The sequence below is a fragment of the Vulpes lagopus genome, chromosome 11 (genome assembly GCF_018345385.1).
Source record: "Vulpes lagopus strain Blue_001 chromosome 11, ASM1834538v1, whole genome shotgun sequence".
NCBI classification, from domain to species: Eukaryota; Metazoa; Chordata; class Mammalia; order Carnivora; family Canidae; genus Vulpes; species Vulpes lagopus.
Window position 1 is genome coordinate 100934663 of NC_054834.1, and position 24826 is coordinate 100959488.

The 24826-nt window shown below is 38.6% G+C and overlaps 1 protein-coding gene across 1 annotated transcript in view; it reads right to left on the reverse strand.

Annotated features, from left to right (window-relative positions):
* The window catches only part of PDE11A (phosphodiesterase 11A), a 381245-nt gene that overhangs the window by 192661 nt on the left and 163758 nt on the right, over window positions 1-24826 (reverse strand). The window contains exon 6 of the mRNA XM_041722472.1: window positions 3937-4069. Within this exon, the coding sequence (XP_041578406.1) occupies window positions 3937-4069 (133 nt within the window). The remainder of the gene's footprint in view (window positions 1-3936; window positions 4070-24826) is intronic.

Sequence of the window (24826 nt, forward strand, 5' to 3'; positions counted from 1 at the left end):
TAAACCGCTGTTCCACCCAGGGATCCCCAGATTTAAGTTTACTGTATAGACATATGTTGAGAAAATCTGTAAGAAAAATAGGAAATGCTTTGAAAGGGATTACCCATGCTACCACTCTGCAAATTATCATTCTTGTTAACCAGCTTCAAACTATTCAAGGAAGTTAGTGAGTGTAGAGAACCAAAAAGCAAGCACTTTTTCCAGTGGAGAAAACTCTGGGAGATACTCAATTAATCCTGGACTGAAAAAATTTCTTTATATTCTACCAGTAATAAATAAATACTCAGCTATGATCACCGATAAAAATTACGGATCCATAGCAGACCAAGAAGAGAGGACTCAAACCTTTGTAGGAAGACAATACAGTTCTAAAAGTTACCCTCTATTTCTAGGATGATTCCAGAATTACTTTTAGTGCAAGAATGAAGCAATTTCATTTTCTTTTTTTCTTTTTTAAAGATTTTATTTATTTATTCATGAGAGACAGAGAGAGAGAGAGAGAGAGAGAGAGAGAGGCAGAGACACAGGCAGAGGGAGAAGCAGACTCCATGCAGGGAGCCTGACGTGGGACTCGATCCTGGGTCTCCAGGATCATGCCCTGAGCTGAAGGTGGTGCTAAACCGCTGAGCCACCCAGGCTCCCAGAATTTCATTTTCTCATATTTTTTTTTATCTTGAGGAAAATACTTAAAACATTAATAAAAAATATTATCTGAAATGGTTGTCTTTATCTTATGATCTATACCATCTTACATCAGGCTTCATGGGGAGAAGGTTGGAGCCTCTTAGCCTCTTAGCATGGCGGCTTAGTCTGGAGTCTCATTCATTATTAACAAACAGTTGACTCCTGTCACTGAGGCAAAATGTACTTGAGAAGGGAGAAGGCTTAAGCAGATAAATAATTTTGCTTTTCCCGGAGTAATACATAATGCGCATACACATACACACACACACATACTACAACATACACACACATTCGCAGGAAATATCTACTAAGTGCCTGCATTTAGGCAGAATTCTCTCTCTCACCTCCATCTGCATTGATTAATTCCTTTCTAATTTTTTCCCCTTAGCATGAGAAGGGAAACATAAAGTAACTTTGAATTCCAGTATCAGGGTACCTGGGTGGCTCAGTAGTTACACATCTGGCTTTGGCTCAGGTCGTGACCCTGGGGTCCTGGGATTGAGTCCCACATCGGGCTCCCCGCAGGGAACCTGTTTCTCCCTCTGCCTGTGTCTCTGCCTCTCTCTGTGTCTCTCATGAATAAATATATAAAAATCTTAAAAATAAATAAATAAATAAATAAATAAATAAATAAATAAATAAATTCCAATACCATGCAAAGTGACCATGTAAAAATCATATATAATGCATCTTCAGATTTGCATTTGAAATCTAGTACTAGGTATATAGCAGATTGAAAGCATTTTAGGTGGAAAACCAAGAAATAATGTTGAACTAAGTACATGCTTTATTTTATCAGAGGGTAGAAAGTGATTTCACAAAATAGTCACTGCTTAACCTACCATAGTTTACTGTCTTCAGACATCATTGCTTCTAACTACTGGCTAAAAGCATGAAGTTTTTATGCCTGATCCCACAGAAATAACTGCTGGATTTTTGCTCACGAGTCCACATTGTTCTTTTTATAGATCAGTGGAGCAGTCTGCTTTATTGGAATGGGCTGTGAGTGCAGGGAAAATGTGGAATGGCTGTCTCACTAATCAGGAAGAGATGTGGTAAGAGTCTGTAGACATAAGGATATGGTTTATCCAAGATCACTAAATTGTATGAGTAAGAAGTATTCTTGAGATATTGTGTTGCTTTTCATAAGAAAAAAAAATGAGTGATGATTGGACGAGAATTTTTCCTTCCCTGATAAAGGCAAAGATGTTGAAACCTATGACCCAGCATGTCATTCTCCAAGGTAGAGATGCTTAAACTGGGTGGCAAGTGTTCACTGCCTCATGTTTTGTTATATTTTTACATATGGCTTAGTAACCAACATTTTTAAGTGGTGTAATTTGTTGATTCTTTCTTTTCCCCAAAATTTGACTTCATGGTCCAAAGCTAAGAGCAGAATAACAGTAATCCATACCAAATTTAGCACTGAAATTTGAGATAAGAATCAACCATGATCCCTTGACATCTAATCTAATATGATGACTTGGCAACAAGGAATTGGCAACGAATGATGTTTCTGCATAGCAAGCCTTTCAGCTTGTTCAGCTCTTACTGATGTTACTAATAGGATACTGAGAGCATTCCTTCATAAAACCGTCTAGATATTTGTTCTTCAGCATTCTTTCTCTAAAAGCAAGGAAGAAAGAAACATGGCAAACACAAGTTTGCCAAATCAGTCCTAACCCAATCGTAATGCTAAAGTATACAAATATTGACCTCTAGAAATCATTTTTGCTCTGCCAACCACAGAACCAAGTTGGTGATATTTTCCCACAAAGGAAGACAGCTAAAGAAGCTCCAGACTGTGTAGTTTCCCAAGGAAGATAAGTCAAAGCTCAGAAATAATGCATCAGAACTGAAGAGAGCTACAAGGGGCTCAGGGTTGGGACAGCTGAGGGAGATGCTGCAGAGATACCCAACCCAGACTGGGAGTTTGTGAAAGGATTTGCAAGGTAGGAGCAGCTGAGCTCCATGCTCAAGAATTAATAGAAACTATTAGAGGACATGGCCTGGGGGGAATAAAGCTCCAGGCAGCTACAGAGAGATGGTGAGTTTTGGAGAATTAAAAAGTTTCCTGCAGAGATCCGCAAAGATGACATGACTGAAGTTCGAAGTTAAGTTTAGATTGCAGCCTCCTGTCACATAATGTCCTACCCCAGACATGGGACAGCAGAGAGCAGGCCTGAGGAAGAGAACTGTGGAGTCCGGAGACTGGGGCTGAAGGGATCCCTGTCCATCTCCAGAGATGTCATTTCCACTTAAATGTTCAGCTATTATTGCTAACCTGTCCTCCGTGCTATAGCCACAGAGGTGGTGTGATCTTTCTAAAATACAACTTCTGCATTTCCCTGATTTAAAACCCAACTACTGGCTCCCCATTGCCTAGGACAAATACTCAAACTTCTTAACATGGCGTTCAAAGTCTTGGAGCAATCTGGCCTCTGCTTCCCTCTCCAGCTTCATCTCCCTGGAGCTTTCAGCAGCATTAACCCTTCTCAGCTCCTCACTTCTCCACCCCAGCCCCTGTGTTCTCTCAGCTTTGCCTGGAACACATCTCCTCACCTTCCTTGCCAAAAAACTCCTGCTACTCTTTAGATCTTAGCTTGGCAGTCTAGAATAGGAAACATGTAAATTATTGAATACACACACAGACACAGATTTTATAAATTCATGTAAATTTATCTGTGTGATATTGTAGCTACTTAGAATTTAAACATCTGCAAGTCAGAACCTATACCACTTTACTATATTCTGTATATATATATAGCACAATGTGCCTGCAAAATTAACATTAAACAATAACACAAGCCAATTTACCATTTCTTGGGAACAATTTTAAAAGACACAGTAGTTGTTTTAGCATCTGTTGGGAAATAATGATGTTATATACACATTTTTATTACTAACTATTCCATAGTTTAATACAAACTATGTTTAATATAGTGTTCGTGATTTAATGCATGGGTACCTGTATATGGGTACATTTAATATAAAATGTATCCAATTGTAAAAGAGCATTAAACAAATAAATAACAGATACCCATTTTGCCACAAATGAGAGTAGAGAGGAGGTTTTCCTGTTATCCAACAGCAGGCAATGCTAAGTCTGATCACAGAGGAAAGATGCAAAAAACAAAAACAAAAACCCCAAAACCTGTTGATATATATGATGTCCTTCTTATGCTTCAATGAGCAAACCATCACCAGTGTGACAAGTGAACCTTAAGACTGCAACCAGAGAATTCCTCTTACCTCGGCATCAAAGCGAGGATCCTGGTAGGCATCGCTGATGTTCACTGGAAGGCCTGTGGAAGCCACTAGCTCGGCAACACTGTTATTAATGAGCCAGTCGGAATATGATGATTTCTCCATGCTTTCTTTGAAACTATCAAAACCAAAGCAGGCAGTGAGAAAATAGAGAAATGTAAGTTTGCTTAAAAGTAAATCTCATAAAACTATAATCATAATAGGATTATCTATCCCCCTTAAGAAGGGATAAGTGACTTGAGTCACAGAAAAGCAAGGTAATTATCAGTAGCTACTTCAAAAAAACTTATCTGCTGTAATGTAAAATAATCAAATCTATTGGGAGAAATATTAGATTTTCCATGATCCAGAGAGCAACTCTAGGTTGTATTTAGGCCAAAGCAGACAGACATAAAGTCAGTAGTCAAGTGATGACTGGAATTGACAATAGGAGGTTAATAAATAATAAATTCCATTGACTTACTCAGCCCACATCCCTTAACTGAGCAGACTGGTGTTTGACATAGGGAAAAATTAAACCTCAGAGTGGGGAAAAATCAGCAAATATATTAGTTTATAAAATTTTAAATGCAGCAAAACAGCAGACCTAGCCCATGTGTAATCTCAATAATCACTAACTACTTTTGTGGTATGTCTCAGACTTTAACAAAAATACATTTCCTACTTACAAAATCTTACTGGAAAACCTGTTTTCATTCTACTGACCCCTAGCATTAATAATTTAAATTATATCCATATTTGATTTGAACAGGAATTTTATGCAAAATGGTTTTGTGAACTTCCCCTTGTATAGCTTTCACTACAATCATCAACTTTACAGAAATGGCATAAGAATTAGTCAGATTCCATACTCTCTTCCTCCTTCCTTTCTATCATTTCTCCCCCAACTACATATGGAGCACTGCCAGGAGCTATGGAAATGCAAAACTGAATACTGTTCAAATTAGTGATGTCAAGGAAAATTTTGGTAGAAGATGTGAGATTCGTGGCTTGGCAGATGATAACTGGAATTACATAAGTAATGCAAGTATAACTAGGGCAATATTTTCCAAACTACATTCTGTGGAACCCTAGATTCCAGCACACATAAGTGAGTGTACCACAGCAAGAATAGTTAAGGGCTCTATTGACTTTTTAATCTGAACTGCCTTATATGTAAGAATAACACTAAACACAGTTAATGGTCATTGTTACTATGCAGCACTGTGCTGCAGTGTGGAATTTGCGCCATCCCGAGAATTTGTGGCACGGAGAGGCCACCAGATGCATGAAGAAGTGGGAGGTGCAGGCATTCTCTAGCACTGTCAGTGGATGTCATCTGTAACAATGGCTGCTCTGGGTCTGGTGAATGTAACATATATTTGGGATGTTATTCATCCCTTCCTGCATATATTAAACACTGCTAACACATCCATTTATTCTCTCTCAATCTCTGGCTGAGAAGTGGAAGTTGCACTAAAAATCAGAGTCATGTATTTCTTAGACGGTGCCTTAAGCAAAGAAATAAGGGGACTGAGGACTTCAAAGATAAGAGGATGCCTTTATTTTCTACAACAAACAAAAAGGCAACACAAAGTGCTTGTTTTGTCTTCTTTGTGACATTAGACCGTAAGAAGGGACATTTTATGTTGTGCTGCAATGAAAGCAAAATATAGGAGGAAACATGATAACGCAACTGATAGGAGGAGCCAACTTGATGAAGCCATTTCTAAGTTTATAAAAGAGTGTGACTGGATGCTGCTCATTTCATGCAGTGTTTAATTGGTCTGTTAACTTGCTCTGTGCCGTCTGTGTACTTTATTCCATTCTACAATTTTTAAAAAGTGGTCTGGGATAGAAGAGTGTGGAAAGTGCTGAGCTAGAGTGCGCTGGGCGGAAGAGCTGCCACCAGCCAGACCGTGGGGGACCAGGGAAGAAATGGTTGGGGCAGAAGAGAGGCGGAGGGCCACTGGTGAACACCTGAAGGAAGGGACTAGTTTCATCAACAAGTGTGAAAACCTTTAAGCTGAGTCTTTCAGGATGGGCAAGAGTTTGGCAAAGAGAGACCGGGGGTGGTGAGGAGGAGAACACCAGAGGAGGAGGAAACAGCAGGAACAGAGACATAGACAGAGTACAGACTGTGTTCTTGGAACACTGAGTAATCCTCTTTGGTGGGAGCACAGTATTCATGTTGTAGGGAATTAAAAAGAAAAGGTCAAGGCTTAAAGGTGGAGGCTTTGATCAAAGCTTTGACCAAAACTTAGTCACAGGCAATGGGGAGCTGTTGGAGAGTACTGGGCAGGGAGGTGACATGATTGGAGCTATGGCTTGGAGACACTCAATCCAGGGACAAGGAGCAAGACTGGCTAAAAGAGATGAAATGCAGACCAGCAAGGTCATGCAGGTGGGAGGTGACGATGCTGGTCTCTTAAGAGGTCCTGCAGAGTACTCTGCAGAGCTGGGTGGGGGCAGACAGCGTGGCTTACGTTTTGCTCCTGCATGCCTCTGGCACTATTAGAAGCAAGTTTCTTGGGATCCCTGGGTGGCGCAGCGGTTTGGTGCCTGCCTTTGGCCCAAGGCGTGATCTTGGAGACCCGGGATCGAATCCCACATCGGGCTCCCGGTGCATGGAGCCTGCCTCTCCCTCTGCCCTGTGTCTCTGCCTCTCTCTCTCTCTCTGTGACTTATCATAAATAAAAATTAAAAAAAAATTAAAAAAAAGAAGCAAGTTTCTTTGAAAAGAGGGAGATGAGGAGAGATAACAGACATTTTGTGAACCTGGAACACGTTATTTATTGTTGAAAATCCAGGAACAAAACCTAAATTGAGTCTTTAGCACTGAAAATTCTGTAGAGTTGGGACTGTTTTCAGGGAGAATACAATGGGTGAGATCACCCAGGGAGTGAATACAGAGGGAAATCTGTATCTAGGGGAAGGAAGAAGAAGGGCTATAATAAAGGGGCAGGGGATAGGGAAGAAAGAAAAAAAGGGAAAGCAAATTTATCAGCACCCAAGGTAGGCCAAGGGCCTGGCTGGATGCTTTATCTAATTAATTTGTTTTATCCTCACATTAATCCTACAAAATGAGTACAATTCTCTACATTTTACAGATCAGAAAACTGAGGCTCAGAGATGCTAAATAATTTTCCTAAGTGGAGATAGAACTTTCAGCTAAGTGTGACTGCAGAGCCCTAGATTATTCTGTTTGTCCTCTTGCCTCTCAGAGGAGTCAATGGGTAGGAGTTGAGCAAGAACAACAGGTTTTCACCTAAAGAAAAGAAGGGAGTGGCAGTCCGCATCACAGAGTTTCAGGGAGATATTGCAGATCATAAACACTTCAGTCTGAGACTGCATGCAGTCAAAGGAAGAGGAAGGAAAAGACATTGGATTTGATCATCTAGAGCCGTAGGTCCAATTTACAAGGAAGATGATGATGAAAACACTTACGGAGCAGGGGCTCCTGGATGATTCATTCTAAATCTTAAACATGCTTAGAATGGGTTTAGTTCAGGCTGCATATGTATTGCAATCACTCTAAAATTGTAGGACAATGTAAGATACTCAACTCTATGCAAGGCTCTGTGCGTAAGCACAGTTTAGGTGGTTTCTAGAAAGTATGAACCATAGTCTCTCCCCTCATGGTGGTTGCCACCTAGTTGGGGAGGTGAAAATAAACACACTGACACACAATGAACAATTTCAGTGCCCAGTTCAAATTTCACATGAAAAATGTGTCACATGGCTGTGTTGACTAGTTGCCAAGTCCACTGTACCGATCATGAATGCAAAAGAAGTGCTGGGGGGAAGCAACCACCACAGCTGTTGTGATCGGGGTAACGCAAGGGAAGAGGAGATTTTAATGAACTAATGTTGCAATAGTGCAAGCAGATTTTCTGAAAGCCACCTCTCCGTTCCTTCAGTTTAATGTTGCCCAGGTACATTAAACCAAGCTCATGCTTGGTCCAGAAAGATGGTCAGGAAGGATGATTGTCACTCGCAGTATTTATATCACATTCTGGCTTTTTCACCAATTCAACCTTCTAAATCTTAAAATTTTACTGAAATGCAAAATCATGATGTGGAGTTAGAGCTTTCAAAAACTTGCTTTTTTTCAAAAGGATGATTTGGTTTTATGATTAAGAAGATTTGCCACTACCAAGGAAAATGATCTTAGACAAGCTGCTTACACTTCCTCTATAAAATGAGTATAGTACTACTACTTAGTTATTGTGCAGATTAAGGTGATAATTTGTACAAGTACTTAACATATTATCTAGCCCACAGTAAGCATTTTTTAAAAGTATCGACATTTTAATAGCTTCTAAAGTAAATTCCGCATGTGACAGTACCCTTTGTATATTTCAGTGATGAAGTGTCGTGAATTTAATCATAAACGAAAGGGCCCAAATTATTTCTGTTTTTTGAGGGACACATCTGGCTTAAAGGATCAGTTCTTTCATAAAGGCCCTATAGGTCAACCAGGCCCTACAGGTCTGACCTTCTGATTTATGAGGGCTCTTTTATTCTGTGTGTCTTCCTCTCTTTTGATTGATTGCTGTTGGGGCAGAACATGTTAAGATCATGGACACAGCTGTGTGTGGTTATGCAGGTTCTGCCCTACGTAGGGGCGCCCTGCAAAAGGAATGAATGGAGGCTGAAATCTAGCCTGGTTGTGCATGTTGGCTTAGTGTTGCATCCATCTAGAGGGAGTACTTTTTCTATTCTCACAGAGACACTATATGAGCTGACAATGGCCCTGTTTCGGTCTCTCTGATGAATGGACATCTAATATCAAATTGAATGTCTTTAGTGATAGAGAAGTCATTACCTACTAAAATATCCCATTCCATTTGTGGCAGCTCAACTTACTTCCCAATAATCATCCTTTGTTCCCAGTCCTATGGTCTGTGGATTATGGATCTCATTAGCTGACAGCCCTTGAAATATTTGGCAGCAATTAACATGTTTCCCATAGTCTTCCACCTAAGATCATTCTTTTCTGACCAGCTCTAATCCCTTCAGCTACTCCTCCTCTGGCATGCCCTCCTTATTCTCACTGTCCCAATCTTAATGTATCCCTGCTGATTAATAGCCAGTCCAGAAGAGTCTTCTCCATGGGGTCTGAGCAGGGTGGAGGTGGGATGACCATCACCTTTGTTCTAGATCCTGTTCTTACCAGAAAAGTCAGGGTTGATAGTTTCTAACAGGTCTTATTTTTTTAATAGGTTGTTGGAAGTTTAAATTAATTTCCAAAATTGAATTAACCAACTTTCTAGAGCCCCCTAAATCTGACCAAAGATATCAAATCCAGCAATAAGATTTTCAGTTTGGGCCAGAACCAAGATAAGGCGAGTTACTGCAGTTCGGAAACACATCAATAATTTGATTATTTTGTAGTTTGTGGGTACAAATGAGATCATGTCAGTTCAGTGGATCTTAGCTGCCATGTGCATAACTGCAAGACCACAGAAACCTCCAAGTCTTCTCTTCACCCCTCACTCTACCCCTCTAGGGAGACTACTTCTTTCACTGAAGGCCCCTTGTCAAAATCTTGGAAGCCACTTGAGGGAGATCAGACACTCAAGGGTGTGTAAGTTTCACGGAGTAAAGGAAGAATCCTTTCCCCCACACTCTGCACAGTATTTTGGCCCCTAGTTCCCAAGGCCATATCGTTTGCATCTACATTGCCAGAAGTTTCCTCATTAAATAGCCCCTCAGCTTCTCCCATACCCTTTTCTGTTATAGGCAGGGAATAGGGCTGGGCTGACCCTTCTTTCAGCAAAAAGAAAAAGACACTTACTAATCATCTCAGGCAAGTGGATGTCTGGGGGTGACTGTCGGTGGGTTTGTGTATATTTTGCCAAGACATTTACTGTGCATCGGTGCACCACAGAGAGGGGGAAAATAGCTTAAAATTCTATAGAGTATTCATTTATTGTTGAAAATCAAAAGTTTTGAGAAACCATTAAAATGCTTCCAAATTTTATATGTTTTAATATCTGTCCATGTTTAATAGCCTCTCATGTTCAAGTCATAACACTATTTTGACGCTTAAGGTGGGGATGTTAAAATAAATTCTGGCTCAAAGAAAAATGAAAATCCTTGAAATAAGAGTCTGAGTAAAGGAAAATAAATACAGTTGTCACGTAACTTCAGTGACACTTCCTTAAAAAGTAAAAATTAGCCATTTAGTTTATTTTAATTCTTTAAAAAGTAGACCTCCCTGAGATCAAGACTTGTTTAAAATAACATGAAAATGGTAAAGAAATCCTTTACTTGTATTTTACTAAAGCCAGGTGCATAGGAAGTGCAGGTTTTTAAGTGAGTTTCCTACAAAGGGCTGCAGTTTAGAGTCTTCTTTCTCATCAGTATCTTGCTTCCAAATATGAGACTCACACTGACTTCAAAGAGAGCTTCATGAGTTCAAATATATTGACAGTGGAAGGATAAAAGAGAACTGCCCTATTATAGATAAGACATAATTCCTGAAATGTGGCTGCCCCTGAAGTGAGGGACAGTGAGGTAAGATATAAACCTGAGGACAAGTTGCAGAGTAGTGAAGGAAAGAATCAATACAAGTAAAAAAAAAAAAAAAAAAAAAAGGCAAAATAAAACACCTCTGGACAAGTTACTTCACCATCTTTAATTGTCTGAAAAACCTATATTAGCTAAAGATTCAAACAGAGAAAACTATATGAAAATACACTTAAGACTTTTTTAAAGATTAATTCTCAAAATGGGTCTCTAAATTAGAAGACAAAATACCTGAATAAAATAATGTTAATCACTAGACTGTGTCTTAATTGACATTTTTGTTCTCAACTCTAGAGTTTAGTCTTCATTAGAGACTCCCAAGGCTTTGCTCTTTTAAGAATAACCATGTGTTGGTCATTCAAGAATGATCATGTCCCCTACTAAGTGCTGGACAGTTGTGGGGCGAATCTCGCATGAACACATCAATAAAGGTCTTTTCCTTTTTGCTTAAAGAAGTTGGCAATGGCAACCCATCTATATATGGATGGTCAACTCAGCCCTGTCTCTACCCATATAAAAGAGGTATAGGAAGATGCTAAAGGGGCCACACCTGTGGGGAGCTCATAAACAATGACAATGTTTTGTGGTAAGTGCCCTAACAGAAAAAACGTACAAGGCATTATGGGAACAGAGGAAAAAAGGGTCAGTTTTGTTTGGGTTGGGAATAGTATTAGGAAAATCACTTCCCAAAAGGAAGTTGGTCTAAGCTGGTCTTTGTGGAAGTGAAAGTTCATCTGGCAGAGAAAGAAGGTAAAAACAATCCAGACACAATATGAGTAAAGCTTTAGAAGTGTGAGGTTTTCTGTATTGATATGATAAATATTAGAGCTAAAACTGAGGATACATGGTGGAAATGATCAATAAGGGTACAGTGGAAGAGGCTAACCAACAAACTGTGGCTCCATGCACATACTTTGTATCCAAACCAAGTATATACTGACGATCTTCACATCTACAACAGCAGCCCACTGTGACTTCCAATATATATATATCTCCAAGTACTTTCTGGACATTTCTTCCTCGTCATCTTCAAGTATCTCACATTTAATATTTTTAAGATTACACTAATATATTCTCCTTGATGTCCTATAACAATCATTGAAGAAAACTGTGACCATTAACTAAAAATATATCATTAGGTTGGAAGCAGAAGTGTCAACATAGGCACATCTATTTTCTCATTGTGAAGGAATGATTGTCAATTGCCCTCTGCTAGCTTGAGTATTATCCAGTGGGGGCAGGATTCAGAAAGGCAAAGAGGCAGGACAGGACTCCAAGAACTCTAGGACAGATGCTTCTTTTTTTCTGCTTTGCAAACAAAAACTGATTTTTGATCTATAGGTTGTGCCTGATACTATTTGCCATTTTGTTTTACTGACTAGAGGTTGTTCTGAGCTTTGGTTCACAAAGAGAAACTCTATCCCTTACTTTTTCTTTTCAGGTAAACCTATCTATCCCTGGGTCCTTCCTGAAGCCTCGAGCTGTGCAGCATTATTTGAAGTTGTCTTTTAATTAGGAGATTAAGGAACTAAGTCAATACCAGTGGGACTCAAAGCCAGCACCCCAGCAGGAGAGTCTTGAATACCCAGAACTGGGACATGAATAATCCCCTACTGGCTTCAGTATGCCTTTGAAGGTTACCAAACAAATCTTTTAGTCATAAAAAGTAATGGGAGAGAGTGTAATTAGCAAGCAGAGCTGGCCTGTCAATTCTCCCAGTGTGGTAGGTGAGGAAGGTGCTCTAAATTGCAGAAGTTCCAAAACCTTATCATGACCCATTAATGGATTTTCCTTTAAGGCCTTGCCTGAGGGCACTTCATCACACTCTTATTTCTCTTGTTTTAAGCATTCTGTGTTATTAGAAATTAAGACATGGTGATCAAAGAACACATTTTATCTCCTTCATTTCCTCAAGTTGTACAATTAGAATGATGAGATTTAGATGAGATTTATCACCCACAGGAGTTGGTGTCACTTTGGGGAAGTCTTGTGACTCTTGGATGGGTGTCAGATGGCATCACTGTGAGTGGTTGATGTCTACAATTTAGCATCATATAGTGACAACTGCTTGCTTTCACAGCCAAGCAAATCTGGAAGGGTTTTTCATATCTTGGCCCTACATTTCCTAGTTGTGAGACTACAGATAAAATTTTAATAACTCTTAGTTTCCATAATGGAAAATAGGGGAAATAAAATTCATTTTACAGGGATATTCGGAGGATATAACAATATAATGTTGATGAATGCATGGCACATAAAAAGCTCTCAATAAATATTAATTCCTCATATCACAAAGATTTTTCTTTTATTAATAACAAACACTAAGGTGAGTCATACTCTGTTTAACTGCTTCCTTCCTGGTGCAGGAGAGATGTTAACTGTTTTTGACTGTGGCATCATTGTCATATTTGGAGACATGCTGGAGAGAAAATGTGCTGGCTGGCAAAATTGTTGATAATAGAGCACACAGTTAAAATTCCTATCCTGTTAGATGTTTCAAGTAGCCCTACCACGTCTCTCTTGAGGGTGCTGTGGCAAACTGCATCCATCTGCTCTTCCATTTTTGAGGGCATACCTTCCAAACAAGTCCCAGGCATATGTCTACATAGCAAGAAAGGAGAAGTGGACTCAATGTATTAAAATATTAACTCAAGCATGTTAAATAAGAGACCTACAAAAGTAAGAGTCAAATATAAAAACCAATCATGAGGCTTTCGAGTTGCCATAATTCTGTTTACTGCATAGCATCAATCTAAGAGACAGCTGACCTACATAGGCTACTTTATCATGTTTGATCTCAGTACTTATTCATGTGCCTTGTTGTTCCTGGAACATTTTTATAGCTTTCTTCTCCTCTGTGACAGTTTTCCTAGAATGACAAGTTCTTTGGTCCAAAATAAATAGGGGTAATGAGAGGGTTTGTTTTTCATCTGAGTCTCCATGTTCAAAGACAGGAAAAAGACAAGACAGAAATTACATATGTTTAAGAGGTAACAGTTAAATACTTGAGAAATATGTGTCCTTGAATTTCTGAAGATTTTGGAAGACATACAACTGCATTTTACAAATGTTTCCTCTTTCATTGATGTTTAATTCTTATAATTAGCATCGTGCAAATTGTTACATACACCACTAGTATCATGGAGGGTATTTATAAAATAGGGTTATTTGGTGGCAAAACATGCAAGCCCAGAATTATTAAAGTGACATGTTTCCCTGAGAGGTATTCTTAGGTCAGGTATAAAATGTTTCAGTGGAAACACTCCAATCTCATAACACTCTATATTTTAGGGAAAAGAATCAGGAAATATATAGCTAATTCTGTAACAGTAGAGCTTCCTGCTAAAGAACTAGCTTTTATACCAAGGGGGAGCCTCAGAGTTCATTCTCTGGTACTAGTCTTGTCCTCTGCTGAGCTAACTCAGGTCTCCTGAGCCACTTCCTTGCTAAGCAATGGAAAGGGGATAAAAAGTCTCCTGGGCCATCTGCATCTCTCTTTTTCAATTAGCAACATTAAATATTGGCATGATGAGGTTCAGCAGTCCTGAATTTGCTAGACAGTAGTCAAGAAGAATGTCCTAAAATTTTTGTTTTAAGGGAAGTGACCTAGCAAGATGATTGGTGGCGGTGATGGTGATAGTTTTGTTTTAATTTTTAACATTTTAAAGGTTTTCTTCATTTTCTTGAAATCAGAACAGGTATCATCTTTTTATTCATACAAAACACCCATCACAGGCTTCCTAGCACATGCTTTTTAAAAAGAACCTGAAGAAGAAAGAAATTCTTGAAGAAGAAAGTAGGAAAAAAGAATATATTCATCACATACTGTGGAAATGTTTTGTCTTACATCAGTGTGTGAGTTTGTTTACCATTTCCTATCACTCTAGTTAACAGAGATTAAAAAGAAGGTAAAAAGGGGATGCCTGGGTGGCCCAGCAGTTGAGCATCTGCCTTCGGCTCAGGGCGTGATCTCAGAGTCCTGGGATCTAGTCCCACATCAGGTTCCCTGCATGGAGCCTGTTTCTCCCTCTGCCTGTGTGTCTGCCTCTCTCTCCCTCTCTCTGTGTGTGTCTTTCATGAATAAAATCTTAAAAAAAAAAAAAAGAAGGTAAAAAGAAGAGGACAGTCTTCCAATTTGACAGAATAAGAGCCATTGAAAATTTGTTCTTCCTTAAAAGTAGTAAGAACACTAGCAAAAATTGTCAAAATCAACTTTTGAGAACTCTGCAAATTAAGGAAAGGCTTGCAAAAATCTGAGGAGTGTTTATTCGAGAAAAACAGTTGAATCTCTTAAGAACAGCAAGTTTTGGGGCATTTTAATGGACTTTATTCCCATCTCCCTCCCCTCAATTCTAGGGTAGCTGTGAAAACCAAGAGCTACATAATCATGCTAGCTGTGAAAACCTGCAGCCTAGCAGTCACTGGCAGAGGAAGAACATATTTGGAGCTCCCTAAAAGTCCTATCCCCAGAGAACTGTCATTATTTGACCTGTTTGGCAGCTCCACACAGTTTGTCTTTATTCGATCTGACTTGGGGCTTGCTCACTGACAACAGCCTTCACCTTGGGGGCATTTGTGGGGAAAAAAACAGCAGTAATTGTTTAACACTGCAACTGCTAAAAAACAAAAACAAAAACAAAAAAACACTGCAACTGCTGTAGGCAGGGATAACAGTTGCAGCTACTAAGAAGTGGACGAGACAACTTAAAAGCAGCAGCATGGAAATGAGATATTTCTATGGAGTTTTGAAAAGCTCTGACATATTACTGGAAATCTAGAAGGCACAGTCATTTGCAGAGTTGTGTGTATGCTCAATAAAGACCCAAGAAGGTCCTAATCCCTTTCCTCTGGGTGACCTTGAAGCTCTGTGTAAGCAGAAAGTGAAAGCTACATGAACTTCCCATCAGAGAATTGAAGGTATCACCCACATGCATACAGATCTCCTCAGCGAGGCTGGAAGGTTTATTGGCTGAAGGCTTTTAAGGAAATCTGTACAGTCATTAGTCAAGAAGAAGCTAACCAAGCAGAGAATTCAGTTGCTGTACACAACAAAGAATAGTTCAGGAAAGTCACTAAACAACAAATATCAGCAGCAACAATAATAGCAACAAAGAGAAACAATAACAAACCTTAGATGGAGTGAGTGGGAAGTGGATCTAATCTCCAGAGTTTCCACACTATATCACTTAATATATTCTGCTTTCAACAGAAAATAAATGTGACATACAAAGAAAGGGGAGATTCACAGGAGAAAAAGCAATCAACAGAAACTGCCCATGAGTAAGTCCAGATTTGGGACTTACTAAACAAAGACTTTAATTGAGCTATTATAAATATATTCAAAATACCAAATAGGAACCAAATCTAAGGAACTAAAGGAAAATAAGAGAACAATGTCTCACCAAATACAGAATATCAATAAAGAGTTGGAAATTATAAAAAAATTATAAAAAATGAATGAAAAAGAAGTTCTAGGATTGAAAAGTACAACAACTGAAATGAAAAATTCACTAGGAGGGTTCAACAGAAAGATTGAGAAACCAGAAGAAAGAATCACCAAACTGGAAGGTAGGTTATTTGAGAATATCTGATTTGAGAAGCAGAAAAACAAAGCATGAAGGAAATTAAATCAGAGACCTGTGAAATATCATTGAGTATATGAACATACACATTATGGGAGTATCCAAAAGACAGGAAAGGGAAAAAGGGACAGAAAGAATATTTGAAGAATTAATGGCTAAAAACTTAGCATGTTTGATTAAAAGAAATATTAATTTGTACATTCAGGAGGCTCAACAAATTCTAAGTAGGATAAACTCAAAGGGACCCACACCTGTACACATCCTGACTAAACTGTTGAAAACCAGTGACACAGAAAGATTCTTGAAAGCAACAAAAGAGATGTGATTCATCACATACAAGTGATTCTCAATAAGATTAAGAGCTCCATGATCAGAACCCCTGGAGGTCAGGAGGCCACTGAATGGCATATTCAAAGTGATCAAAGAAACACTGTCAACCTTATCAACAGATTATGTAACACATTTCATTTACTTGTACTAAATAGTGGTACACAAAACTTACACAAACAAAACACTCCCCAAGGTGTCAAATTTGAAGCACAGCATCTATTTGAGTGAAAATGTTCTTGAAAGTTTAGGTTTTATATTTCATAAAACCAGCATATTTAAAAAAACAAATATAGGCATCGATTGAGGCCACACATATTCCATGTATTAATCAAACAAGGCTTATGAGTCTAAAGCCGTGTTTTTCAAACTGTGGGTCACAGCAAATTAGTGAATCATGAAATAAATTTTGTGAGTTAGGGCAGCAGGTTTTTTTTTAAAGAATAAAGTACATCAGAATATACATGCATAGTATATTTTCATAAAATTTGCTTTTGATAAGTATGTGTGCATTTTTGTGTGTGTTTATATACATTAACTAGATTTGGATATAAAATATATCTTTTGTTGTAGATCATAATCAAAAACGGTTAAAAGTCACCATCTAACTGATACCCAAAGAAAATGGCACAGTTAGGATTCATGGTGAAGATATTTAGCAACTTTCTTCCAGGTAGGAGTAGAATTTCTGATCCCTAAAATCCTCATCAGGGTGAGTGGTATGGCCAAGTGAGGGTGAGTTACATCACAGTTTCTGGAAGCATATGCCTAGAATCATATTCATAATCTGGATAGGTGCTAGAGATCATTTCACCTGGGCCAGGTACATCTCAGGATTATAAAATGTACAATATGATTGCAGGATATAATCACAATAAAGTGAATAAATAAAATCCTCAGGTATCATACTTAGTCTTTTCAGGCTAAGGTAGTCTATTCCAGGTTTATTCCTGAATATATCATTGCTGCTGGACAAGAACAAAGAACATCTCGGGGAGTCTTATTTACAGATTCATGAATCAACTTGAGAGCTCGTACTTTTGTCTCATTATAGTTACATCTTATGGAAGCTAGTTCCCCTTTTAAAATGGCCAGATTTGGGCCATGGGGGCTGCAAGCCTAAAGGAAAGAGTTAAAGAAAAGTAAAGAATGGTTGCAAATCACTGTTGGGAGAGATAATTTGTTTACAAAACTAGATTCCACACAGAATAGTAAGGAAAGGAAAAAAATCAGTAAGGTATTTAAACATAAGTTTCAATATTTTGACCTAAAAAATATAACGCAGAAAACTAATGTTGAGAAAAATCACCGGGCTGTCCAATCTAAAAACTGAAAGAAACCCTAAATGTCCCCAAAGGTGTTTCTCAAAGTTGAGATACTTGTACTCTCAGGGGTAGATGTAAGTGAGCTGAGGGGGTAGAAAAACCACAGGAAAAACAATGTGTGAAAGGTCATATTATTTGATGGAATCTACAATACTACCAATTGTAAGATGCATTGTTATTTTTGAACCAGTAAAAAAAAAAAAGGCCATGAGGCAATTCGTCTTATCACTTACACTGTTTTAATCTTATTTAAAAGATCTTTTTAGATTAGACATAAATTTTGTAATACACCATTCTTGAAGGAAAATTTAAACTATGCTAGTTGATTACATATAAAAGGAAAAATTAAAAGTAAAATAAATTGACTAAGACTTTTCTAAAGTTGCCTCAAATTCAGTGTCACTCTTCTGAATCAATTTTCAATATGGAGTCACCAATGTTTGAAGATAACATCCTCTGAGTTATCAGGATATTGAGGATGCAGCATTTTTCAGAAGAGGGTTCCATTATCATCTCCAGGAAACTGTTCTAAACTACTAGCACCCTCCAGCAAGTTTTGATGTGGCATCCTATTGAACATGTTAAGAAGTGTCACTGGAAAGTTTTTTGACAAAACCACATTCATATTCTTTCCTTAAGTGATCTTTAGTTGGTTTGTTGCCAGATATTTTAGGGGCTTGCTGTTGTCCAGTCATGCCACCAGCAATTCTTTAACTGTGCAGCTATGTATCTAAAACCACATCAAGACCTAACATAACTTGGAAGGTTATGCAGGGCTCCTGGTCAACCATTCTACATGGCTATTCATTGCTCATTGCACCAGCTCAGCTGCCATTTATCTGTGAGTCTGTTTTCATATCACTGAGTTCAATCTCATTCTTATCTGCGATCGAATTCAAACTCCTGCACGAACAGTACCTTAGTTTGCTATTTCTGCATAACAAACTACTACAAAATTAGCAGCTTAGAACAATACCCTTTCATTATCTCACAATTCAGGAGATCAGAAGTTTGTAAAGGCATAGCTGGATTTGCTGTTCAGGATCTCACAAGACCAAAATCAAGGTGTCGAGAACTGCATCCTCCTCTGGGGGCTCTGGGGAAGAATCAAGCTCGTTGTTGTTGGAAAAATTCAACTCCTTGTAATTGTAGCACTGAGGTCGTGGTTTCCTTGACATGTGGCCTCCTCTATATTTAAGGAAGTAATGTGTCAAATCCGGCCTGTGCTTTAAATCTCTGACTTCCCCTATTGGCTGCATTTCTCTGACTTCTTTTTCTGTCGTCAACTGGAAGAAAGCTCTTAGGTTTTTAAGGGCTTGTGATTAGATTGGGCCACCTAGATTTTCCGGAATAATTTTCCTATTTTAACATCAATTGATAGATCACATATGCAAGTTTCTTTGGTGAAGTAACGTAACACATTTGTGGATATGACAACAGAAGATGAAGGCCTCAGGGGCTGAAATTCTGTTTCCCACATTTAGTTTGATTTTGTTGTTTAAAATTAAATGTCGCACGTTTTAACCATTTGATGTTACACTTGGCATTATGTTGAAATGCTACATTTTATAATCTATGTTCTTGATGTTGGTCATTTTAGCATCCTTGGCATAGACAGGCATGTCAAAGGACACTGGGATTTTCTCGGCATTCCCTATTTGATTAAGTTCATAGTTTCCTTTTTTATTTATTTGAATCACTTGTCCCTGGAAATTCAACAGCCTCCAATACATTGGAAGTTTTTGACAAACTGATAATCCACACTTTAATAATAGTCTTGTATCATGCAAGAAGTTAGTTATACCAACCTCTTACTACTTTGGGATTTCTTTCGTTTATTGTGAGTGCTTTGGCATTTTCTCTTGTCTTCAGTTGCATGACTTGGCATTGGTAAATTATCCTTTAGTATGTATTTCAGTAACAAAACATAGTCTAGCTTCATCTCCTTGTGAGTTTGTACCTCAGTTATTGCTTTGCAAGAACATCTAGACTATGGCCAGCTTCCCAATAATACACATTTTCATTACTAATATCAAATTTACACTCCATTTCTTGTTTCCATGTTTTCCTGTGAAACAATAACTGTTCATTTCAATGCCAGATCATAGTATAATCTTGTTAGAGACATATTAAACAGCATCCAAACCCAATTAAGGCCTGAGTCTTAATAGAGTAAAGCATTAGATGGCCAAGAGAATTTCTTCCAGGCAGAAGCCTGCAGGAAGGCAGGGAGTACTGCTGGTAGCACTGCTCTCAGACTAAAAATTCAACACTTAGTAACCTGCAAATATGTGCAAATTGCTTAACTTCTCTGAACCTTAGGTTCCTCATTTTACAAATGAGGACAATAAAGTTTAATGCATTAGGCATTCATGAAATTAGCTTAAACAACATAAGTGTGACATATGAGTCTTCAATGACAGTTAATTCTCTTTCCCTAATTAGATTAAAAAAATCACTATAATGCACAATAGTTGATTCACAGACTCATTGCTTCCTGGAATTTTTCTGCTAGAAGAGACATTTAGTAGACATTAGCTATTCCATATTCCTTATTTAATGAGTGTATTAGTCTCCTAGGGCTGCCATACCAGATTTCTACAAACTTGGTGGTTTCCAACAGAGACTTATTCTCTCACAATTATAGAAGCCAAAAGACCCAAATCAAGGTATTGGCAGAGCCATCCTCCCTCTAAAGGCTCTAGGGGAGATTCTTACCCTGTCTTTTCCCACTTTCTGGTAGTTCCTACTGTTCCTGGACTTGTATATATCATTCCAATCTCAGCTTTTGTCTTCACATGGGTTTTCTCCCATATGTCCCTATACATCCTCACCAGTCATTGGATTTATGATCCACCCTATATCCAACACGACTCCACCATAAGATCCTTAATTAATTGCATCTGTTAAGATCCTATTTCCAAGTAATATCCCATCTTTAAAAAAATTATTTATTTACTTATTTATTTGAGAAAGAATAAGCAAGGGGAGGAGAAAAGGGGGAGGAAGAAGGAAGGGAAAGCATCACAAGCAGACTCATGCTCAGTGGCCAGATATCACAACTCTGAGGTCATGACCTGAGCTGAAACCAAAAGTCAGATGCTCAACCGCCTGAGCCATACAAGTGCCCCCAAATAAGGTCCCATTCTAAGGTTCCAGATGGATGCAAATTTTGAGGGGACACTATTCAACTCACTGTACTGAGGAAGTAGGTTTTATTGAAATAACATTTAAAAGAGAACAAATTTCTAACATTACATATCTCTGAGTGTTCAAAGATATCTTATTTTTTCTATCTTCATATCCTCAGAAGTGGCCTGTAACAGTATAATGTCTGGGTTTTGCAAGGTAGGAGTGACTACACAGAAGAGCCTTTGGATGGAACACCAGAGCTCCAGTAGAAACTGAGGACAGCAAGCAAAGGATAAAATGGGTGTCATATTTTAACACTGAGCACAACAGACAGTTCAGACAAATCCATTGCCTGTCTCATCCCTGGGAATTTTTCACAGGCCATGTTTTTGCCATAAGTTTTAGCCTCTACTCATGTTTCTCCACCTCCTTGATTCTTGGAAGACTTGGTTCACCTCTCTTGACTCCTTCATTTTGTTCCTGAATTTTCTTCTTCCTGGATTCTTACTAAAGTCAAACCCCTGTATTAGTTTCTTACTGCTGTTATAACACATTCCCACAAACTCAAGTGGCTTTAAATAGCACAAAGTTCTTATCTTGCAATTTATACCATTCTCTAGGAGAGAATCCATCTCCTTGCCTTTTCTAACTATACAACTTGCCCACATTCCTTGTCTCCCCCATTCCTCCATCTTTAACGCCAGCAAGGGTAGGTCAAGTCTTTCTCAATCTGCATCATTCTGACCTCTGCTCCTCTTGTCACATCTCCTCTACTTATAAGAACCCTTAGGGTTGCACTGAACCCTTCAGAAAAATCCAAGATAATTCTCCCCATCTCAAGATTCTTACACAGATCTGCGAAGTCCATTTTGCCATGTAACATTCACAGGTTCTATGGATTAGGATCTGGGTCTCTTTGGGGAACCATTATTCTGCCTACCATTTGTCCTCATCTTTTCAGACAGAACATTTTAGCTCTCACTCTCCAGGCTGACCTGCATGCCAAAAGGCTCCTTAAACCAAGCATCTTGCCATTTAGCTGCTCCGAGATTGCTAGCTTTATTTTTCTCCTCTCCTTCCAGTCACAACAAATGAAAAATATAGCATAAAGATTAAGTTAAAAAAAAAAAAAAAAAGGATTGCTTCCCACTAAAATAAAATCTGTCCCCACTACTCTCTTATTCTCAGAAGGCCAAAGTGGCTACAGAGCTCAGATTTTAAATAACAATATTTCCACTATTTCATTAAATGTGAAAAATTCCCCTTCAGTCAGTTGTTACCTTCTAGAAATTATAGACATTTGGCTTTAAAAAAATATCTTATGTAGCACAGCTGAGAAAGTATAATTTCCAAAGCAGCATCCAAACTTATACCTAGGAGATACATCAACAAAATTTGGCCAAATATATTTCAAAGTAAATGAAAATTTCTGTTAAGATGTCCATAAATGTGCGTTTTCCATTTCTAAGGTACACATGATTATTCAAACTACCTGTTCCCACTGAGGATAGAAAAGAGGTTCTCAAAGTTTGAAGAGATCCAAGAAAGTTTATTCAGGCTGGTTCACTAAATATTCTTAAATTAGGCTTCATAGGAAAGGTTCTATTTTTTTTTTAAGATTTTATTTATTTATTCATGAGAGACACAGAGAGAGAGAGAGAGAGAGGCAGAGACACAAGCAGAGGGAGAAGCAGGCTCCACGCAGGGAGCCTGACATGGGACTCGATCCCAGGTTTCCAGGATCACGCCCTGGGCCGAAGCGGTGCCAAACTGCTGAGCCACCCGGGCTGCCCCATAGGAAAGGTTCTAACAGCAAGATCTGAGGAGGTGGAGTATCACATGAATCAGATAAAACCATTTTTAAAAATAAGTCAGCATTGATAACACAAGATGACTGTAAATAAACAATGCATTAACAGTACTGTGTTCTGAAAAACTGAGGTACATATCTCTTTCTGATCTGTTATGATTGTGAAAAAAATTGGAAAGTATGTCCCATTCTGGAAAACATCACTTTAAGAAAGACTCAGGCAAGCTGGGGCATATCCAGGGGAGAGTGTAAATAGTGGTAAAGAGTCTGGAGACATGAAGTATAAAAATCATCTAAGAAAAGCAGATGTAAGCACAGCGGATCCACGGCAGTCTTCCAGTATTGAGCCAGTGCCACTGGGGTGAGGCAGTAATCCCTTGGTGGCTTTAGTTTGCCATTCCTCTAGTCCTTCTCCCATTCTAATGGCCAGGTGAGTTCTCAAGACACAAATCTCAGTATGTCACTGTCTGTGGTTAACTCCTATGAGTAAACATGTAGCCAGTCTCCAGGCCAATCAAAAGAGTTTAAGCATTTCAAGACCCAAAAAGATCCTTGCCCCAGTCAGTTGGCATTCCACTTATCTGGGTGTCCTTATGGGGAGTTAAGGGTCACCACCATCAATTATGATGACCTTTGTGACAATAGCTCACAGCCCAAATTAAAGATCCTGAAACATGCCTTGTTAGCTTTCTCACCTCTGTGCCTCTGTTTACAATGTTTCCTCTTCCTGGAAGGTAGCAGTGTCACTAACTTTCCATTTTCCTATAGGACCTAACTGAAGTTTCACAACATCTAAGAGTTTTCCCTGAACATCACCTTCCATTTTTATCCAGATGAGTTCTCTATTAAAATACCACCTGGCAATAAACCTTTTATAGAAAGTATTGAATTGGTTTGCAGGCACTGATTTACTTGATAATGGGACATATGAGCCTAAACTGAGACACATCTGTACATGAGAAGGCATTTATTTGCACAAGATAATTGCACAAATGGAAATGGACTGTGAGGTGGAGGTTTTGAGGCTCTAAACCTGATGGCCAATATGAAAGTAAGGTGGGGAAACCAAGAGAGCAATTTAATGGCTGGCCCTCAATTCAAGTTCTGGTTCCTAAGCCTGTTCCCATAGACTTAGTTCAAGTCCTATGGAAAAAGAAGGGCTACAGATAAAAGCTTTAGGAATTGAAAGATTTGGAAAAAAATGGAGTGTATGCAAGGCAGTTTAGGGGCCAAACAACAAACTATAACACATGGTAGGGAAAGTGAGCCCTCTTCCCACTTATGTACTCATTACCCAGCCTTGCTCAGATTTGAAAAGGCCACCAGTGCCTTTGAGACAGTGCAATGAATTCTGGAGTGTGTGAGGAGGCCCATGCCCAGCAGATGCTGCTCTGTTATATCTAGGGGGAGAGGTTTTAGGAGTGGACACTTGGGAAAATGATGAGTCAGCAACAAAATTATTTCGTTTTTGTTTGTTTAAATCCTGGAGATTCCCAGAACTACTTTAAGAGTGACCTTTGCAAAGGGCTGGAGGGTCTTACACTTCAAAGCAGAAATGACCAAGCAGCCAAATATAAATTATCACTCTTAATGTGACTTTACTTATAGCCATGGTTTGGAGGCCTGGTGAAATCTAGTTATGGCTATAGTATATTCTTAACCTACTCCTACCTCTCTTCCTTGGCCTTGAGATCCTTGAAGGCAGACTGCTGGTTTTTAAAAAATCTCTGTAGCCCCATTACCTATATAGTTCCCAGCACAGAGTAGGTATTCAACAAATGGCTATTGAATAAAGGAATAAAATTAATGAAAGAACAACTATCTTTAATGGACAAATTCAGGACAAATAGGTGGAAGTTAAAGGAATGTAAAAGGTTCTTTTAACAATTAGAAAATGCTATCAGTAGAAAAAAGCCCATGGTAACACAGTGAGAATTTTATCACTGGAGGAGTTGTCAAGGGTGCCCCAGAGGAGGTACATCCCTCATGGAGAGAAATGGATCAAATCATTTCTTACTGTCAAACTGCTTAGTATTAATTATATGAAGACCAAGAGGAGTGTGGCCATGACAAAGGAGTTAGCCCTATAGAGTAACATGCAAAAATGATGAGTCAGGCAACATAACTGTTTTTTTTTTTTTTAAAATCTTGAAGGACTGTCTATAAAAATTAGGAAGCCTTAAGCC